The 6453-nt window shown below is 41.9% G+C and overlaps 2 protein-coding genes across 2 annotated transcripts in view; both read right to left on the bottom strand.

Moving 5' to 3' along the window:
- Window positions 1-1765: 1765 nt before the first annotated feature.
- Window positions 1766-2889, bottom strand: LOC122323928 (claudin-8-like). Its single transcript, XM_043218049.1, has one exon. The coding sequence runs from the start codon at window positions 2561-2563 to the stop codon at window positions 1778-1780; it is 786 nt and encodes a 261-aa protein (XP_043073984.1). The 5' UTR covers window positions 2564-2889; the 3' UTR covers window positions 1766-1777.
- Window positions 2890-5395: 2506 nt separating this feature from the next.
- Window positions 5396-6453, bottom strand: part of LOC122323337 (claudin-4-like) — a 1585-nt gene continuing 527 nt past the window's right edge. The window contains exon 2 of the mRNA XM_043217081.1: window positions 5396-6451. Within this exon, the coding sequence (XP_043073016.1) occupies window positions 5770-6451 (682 nt within the window). The 3' untranslated portion in view covers window positions 5396-5769. The remainder of the gene's footprint in view (window positions 6452-6453) is intronic.

Below are 6453 nucleotides of genomic sequence, written 5' to 3'. Positions count from 1 at the left end.
CACCGTAGAAGTTGCTGCATACATTTAGTTTACATTTGTAAGATGTACTAAAACCGTTCAAATATTTTTTTGTTAATTGAAATAAAATATAAATATGATGTAACATCAAAGATGAATCTTAGATATTAGAAATAACTGAAATAATGTTTAAGCTGAAGCAATGTTACTAAAACTGAAATAAATGTAAGCTAAATAGAAATATTACATAAAAAATGAAAAAAGCACAAAACAAAGCTGAAAATAAAAAACGTTAAATAAAAGAATTAAGCTAACAAATATAGTATAAATATAAAAATATTCAAATTCCTTAAAATGCCTCACTTGTTGTGTAAGGCACAGGTTTATTTCTATCATTATTTTCATTCAATATGCTATATTTTACCTGGAAAAAAACTGATGCATTCTGTCTAGTTATATAACAGTTCTCAGTGAAACAGGTCTCACACTTTAGTCTGTCCAAAAGTACGCAGTTAAAACTTTAAAGCTGCCTGTTCAGTTTTCATGTGTGTATTTCTCCATTTTCGCAGCGAAATATCTGATCCGTTTCCTGGTTCTGTTGTAACACTACTACACTAACAAGCAGCTCTTGTGTGACTCATTCTCTGGGTGTGTCAGAGACGCCAAAGACAATAGGCGTCTTACGTTTCACAGCGGCTTTCTTTATTTGAAGCTGCAGGGCATAAAGATCTTGAACGCACTGAGCTGAACTAAACCACCAAATTCAGCACCTGCCTGTAACTCAGAGTCCGTGACTTTTTAAGAAAACACATCCTCTGAAGCATAGAGATGAACAGATTTCTTCTGGGAACTATTACTGTGCAAATACAACAGCAGAAAAACCTTCTGTAAATGCAGAAAGATAGGAGGAATAACAGATATCTCATCATTAAATATATTTTTTACTTGTTTATTGAGTTAAAGCATTGTTTTTTGCGCCTTGGTATTCACATAAAAACACATATCTCAATATAAAACATTTATTTCCTCATTTCTATTATAGACAGCTTTGAGATAATACAAAAATACCTCGATTAACATACTTTACAACATCCTGAGGTATGATCTGTTATCTGTACTTTACATTGAATCATATAAAAACAACAACAAAAAAATCTTAAAAACAATTCTTCATCTTAGTCACAGTTCTCAAAGTTCTCTTACTATATTAACTATTCTGTCAAAATCGTTCCCCCAAGAGAAAAAAAAAAAAAATGAAATGCAGGCCCAAGTTTATAAAATGTATTTTTTTTTTGTAACACCCATGGCTAGAAATTCATTTTTTCTTTCCTACTTAAAAAGCCAAATTAGAAATGGCATTCAAAAACATTCTTAAGAATGGAACAGAAAAATAAATAAATAAATGTAGGCCTACGTTTGTTAAATTTAAAACAGAGATAACATTTTATTTTAAGGTGTTGTTTTTATATATGTTACATGCTGTGTATTTACTATTATAATAACAATAAATTATGTATAATTACATGCAAGTAACCCTAAGCCAAGCTCTACTTATAAAGTACTCCTTCTTTAAATGTAGAATTAAACTGTAGCAAGGACACCTTAAAATGAAGTGTAACCCCTTTTTAAATATTTCCAAATATCTTTACCTTGTGTAAAAAAAAAAGCTTTGGTTAGACGTTCTTCACATCTGTCATCCGCTCCTGCATAGATATGAGTAGAAATAACATCTAAACATAGCCGAAAACGTTCCCAAAAATGAAACAGTTTTGTTTCCAAATATACTTAAAAAAAAANNNNTGAGACGTCCAGCTGGATTTTAGAGATAAGCCACGGCGCTGCGGGCGGACGGATGTCGGGACGGCTGAATGAACGACTGCTGTCTGGACGGTTGGTACGACTGCTCGATGAACGACGGTGGCCCGGACGGGTGACTGTACACCGAGCGAGGCTGAGGGTGATAGGCCACGGGTTGCGGCTGATAGGCCACATAGGGTGGGTTCCTGGTGTACATGTACCTCGGATCCGGGCCCTTGTCCAGGGGCCCGCTGCAGCAGGTGAATATGCACCCGCCGGCGAATAAGAAGGCGGAAGAGACCCAACCGATGTACAACGCCTCCCCGAGCTCCCTACGCTGGGCATCGATGAGCAAGGGGTTGTAGAAATCCTGGATGATGGCGTGTCCGGTCCAGGAGACGGGGATGATGCAGCAGAGGCAGCCCGCTAGGATCATGCAGCCGGCGATGATCAGAACCATGCGCTTGGCGCGGTCGTTCCCTTGGATGCACGCCGTGCACCTCATCCCGGCGATGGCAATCAGTAAACCCAGCCCGGTCAGCGCCACAGAGCAGCACATGAGACCCCGGGCAGCCTGGAGGTCTGGAGACAGCGCCAGCAAAGAGTCGTACACCTTACACTGCATCCGAATGTTGGCCTGCCGGAAGCAGTTCATCCACAAGCCCTCGTAGCGGGTCTCCATCACGATGATGTTCTCCCCGATGAACGCCGTGACCCGCCACATCGGCATCCCGGTGCTAGCCGCCACCCCGATGAGGCCGATCAGGCTCACGCACATTCCCACGATCTCCAGGGCGCCGCTCGCCATGATTCCGGGAGCCTGAAGAGTGAGGACTGGTTTAGACTGTGAGGTTTTGCATCCCGCTGGAATGGGAGCTGATAGGCATTCACCTGTTCCTAGCCTCCGCCCTCTCGCTCAGGGGAGGGAGGGAACTCCGCGGCTGGTTGCTATGAAATCGTATCCCCTCTGCGAGTGTTTGTGCCTGGTTTTGTGTCACTGGGGGAGGAGGAGGAGGAGGAGCTCGTTGCCGTGTTGGCGTTTGCTCAGCAAGCACCGTTTTCTGGCAGAGATCCTGTTAAGTGAGGAAATGCACCTGCAGGGGTTACTGAGCAGCCAGATACGGGCAAACACACAACAGCTCTGGACTGCCGTCAATGTTTAACACCACTGGTTCTGCGGCTCATTAAATTGCTGTCTGATATGTCCAGACGAACATTTGTGAAGTCAGCTGATGGCTTTACGTTGATGTTTTATGTTTAGTTAAAGGTAATGTGTGTTGCTAGAGACATCAAACAGAATTTAATTTAGTTTAATATTCAGTTTAATGCAGAGTGTTGTTTAGCATGTCAATATGCGGTTGCTAAATAGTTCTGGGGCAAGAAAGAAAGCAACCACATAGCAAAATACTAAAAAAGTACCATTTAGAGCAGGGTGGCCAATGTTGCTTCTAGAGAGACACAGTCCTGTAGAGTTAGAAATAAAAAGAAAAGACATTTAGAACCCTTAGATGCTGCATTGAAACATTCTAGCAACCACGCAGTAAGTTTCTAAACCATTTAGAACCCCTTTGCAGCTGCATAACAACACCCTAGCAACCACATTGTAACATTCTTTAAAACATAATTTTAAACCCCCTCTTTCAGCTGCATAAAAAAACATTCCAAAAGCTAATTAGCACCCCTTTTGCAGCTGCATAGCAACACTTTAGCAACCTTTATAAAGTCAAACATTTTTGTAGTTTCAATTGATTTTGAGGGTTTTTTAGCATGCCACTATGCAGTTGCTAGGGTGTTGCTATGCAGCTGCTAAACGGTTCTGAATGTTTTTTGGAATACTACTATGTGGTTGCTGGAGTGTTGCTATGCAGCTGCAAACTGAATCTATTTTTTTAATGTTACCGTGTGGTTACTAGAATGTTGCTATTAAACTGTTCAGGGGATTTTGAGTAGTTTTAAGAATTCTAGCTGTCTCTTATTTAGAAGGCTGCATCCCCCTGAGGTCTAATCCTTGGGAGGTTACATCCTCTATAGGATGCGTATATGCAGTGTCCTTTACCTATAATTAAATGAGATGGCCTACGCAGGACAGATGGAAAAGGAAACTGAAAGTATTGCGTTTCAATGCCAACACATGTTGCACAGTTACATTACTTAAATGAAGAAAGTTTATTTTTAAGTAATTTGCAAAAAAAACTATTTTACTTTTATTTTGTTCAGTGTTGAGGAGCTGCAGTGTATATGTACAACAGACATATGTTAGAGAAGATATTATATGAATAAATGTTATCCGTTTTTATCAGAGGCAACCACGTCTGCACTTGTGTTTACATCAGCCGGCACCGGCATTATTTTAATTAATGATGGTTGTTTAAGGCAACACAAATAATTGTGGGTTATCTCTAGCATTGAAGGATACAGCTCATGCATTCCTCGAATTCAATCAATCAATCAATCANGAATTCCAATGAAAGAAGGACGCATTTGAAGTATGCTTTTTTAAAATGAGACATTCTCAATGATGTATACAGCCTCTAAATGAGACACAGCATCTGTTATACAGCTGCAAAGGGGTTCTGAACTTCTTTTTTTTGGAATGTTCCAATATGGTTGCTAAGGTGTTGCCATGCAGTTGTAAAGGGGTTCTCACCTTTTTTAGAATGTTACTTCGTGGTTGCTAGAGTGTTGCTATGCAACTGCAAAGACGTTTTTAATTTTCTGTTCTTTAGAATGTTCCTGCGCCGTTGCTATGGTGTTGCTATGCTGCTGCTAAGGGTTTCTCAGCAGTTTTTAGCATGCTGCTTTGAGGTTTCTAGGGTCTTAAAAGCTACACAGTAACTGCTCAAAGCACATTCGCAGATGCATAGCATCATCGTAGCAACCTTAAGTATTGTATTTTCATTTCATGCTGAGTGTTTTGAATGGCGCTATGCCGAACAACTTAGCATGTCTTATGCATACAGCACACAAAACTGGAATCACTTCAGTTTTGAAGTTATCATCTACAACTGTGACAACAAGGAGATCAACTTAATGCTAGTTACTCAAAAATGTGTTAAATATGTAAAGTTCACAGCCAATACTTTTTATACACCAGTTATTGTTACTGTGGGGACATTTCCATGCTCTAAACATTGGGCGGCACAAAACAAAACATGACTGGTTCTCTTCTCTGAACTCTTGGGTGGGTCATTCAAGGAAATCTTCTGTCAGTCTGACGGTCCGGCTATGCGAGACTAGCGATGTGATTAAAACCACTCAGAACAACACCCTAGCAAACTCTGTACCATTAAGTATTTTCTTCAGAAAATTTAGATTTTGATTGAGTTAATTTTCAGCAGCGAGTGCAGATAAGAATTGTAAACACAGCATTATTTTGCTGCGTTTACTTTTTCCAGTTACACCTTAGATCACATCCACATCTTTTTTTTTGGTCACACAGTCAGTGTCGCTCCTGTCTGGTGGTGAATTTGCATTAGGGGTGTGACGTTTTGAGGTTGTGGAACAACAGACGAGAAACATGCACTGAAAAACCACCTCGACTGGTTCGACCAGTGCCGCCAACGCCGGGCTAAGAAAAAAAACAACAAAACGATGTTGTCAAATCCAGGAAAGGAATATTTTAAGACTACAGACCAGGAACTAGTCATTTTCACACATTTATTTAATATAATTAAAATCAAACCAGTGCTTTAAAAATGGAAAACAAACACAATCCTACCAAAGAGCCAACATTAAGTCACGCATACGCAGTTAAATGCTGTGTGGAAATATTCCACACGTTGCTGTTTCTCTTTTTCTATTATGTCTGTGCAAATTACAGAGAGTCATTCAGACAAGAAGGAAATGCATTCAAATCAAGTATATAAAAACTAACAGTCACATATACAGTCATGTTTAATCAATTTAGCCTCCATCAGTCCTGCTTTCTTCTGATTCCTAATGCAGATTGTTCCCAACTCAGCTTCTTTATTGGAGACTGATTTTAGTGGTAAAGCACAGCACTCACTGTGTGTCTCAGTATCTCGGAGGGTTATAAACTGTCGGGACAGGGGAATAGGCTGGTTGATACGCGGGCTGGTATCCGTACGCAGGCTGGTATCCGTATCCGGGCCCGTAGGAGTAGTTATACGGAGCCGATCCGGCCCGATACAGAACTGCAGTCATGTCCTCTTTATCTTGAGTCCGCGGCGCATGTCGACAGAGCAGAATCACCCCGGCGCAGAAAAGCAAAGCCGAAGTGACCCATCCAATGTACAAAGCCTCTCCCAGCTCTCTACGTTGGGCGTCGATCAGCAGCGGGTTGTAGAAGTCCTGGATGATCACGTGAGCCGTCCAAGACACGGGGATGATGGTGGTCAAGCAGCCGGCCAAAAACAAGCACCCTCCGCTCACCAAAACAATGTGCTTGGTTTTGGGACGGGAGTCGACCAGACGGGTGCAGCGCATCCCGATGGCCGACATGATGCAGGCGAAGGTGGTCAAAGCGACGGAGCAGCACATGAGGCCCCTGGCGGCCTGGAGGTCGGCCGGGAGGAACAGCAGAGAATCGTAGACCTTGCACTGCATTCGGATGTTGGCCTGCCGGAAGCAGTTCATCCACAATCCCTCCCAGCGCGTCTCCATGACGATGATGTTCTCCTGGATGAACGCCGTGACCTTCCACATGGGGAGGCCCGTGACGGCGGCGACCCCGATCAG

Source organism: Puntigrus tetrazona, chromosome 19 (genome assembly GCF_018831695.1).
Source record: "Puntigrus tetrazona isolate hp1 chromosome 19, ASM1883169v1, whole genome shotgun sequence".
Taxonomy (NCBI): domain Eukaryota; kingdom Metazoa; phylum Chordata; class Actinopteri; order Cypriniformes; family Cyprinidae; genus Puntigrus; species Puntigrus tetrazona.
Note: the sequence above shows the minus strand (reverse complement) of the source record. Positions and strands in the feature narration are given on the sequence as shown.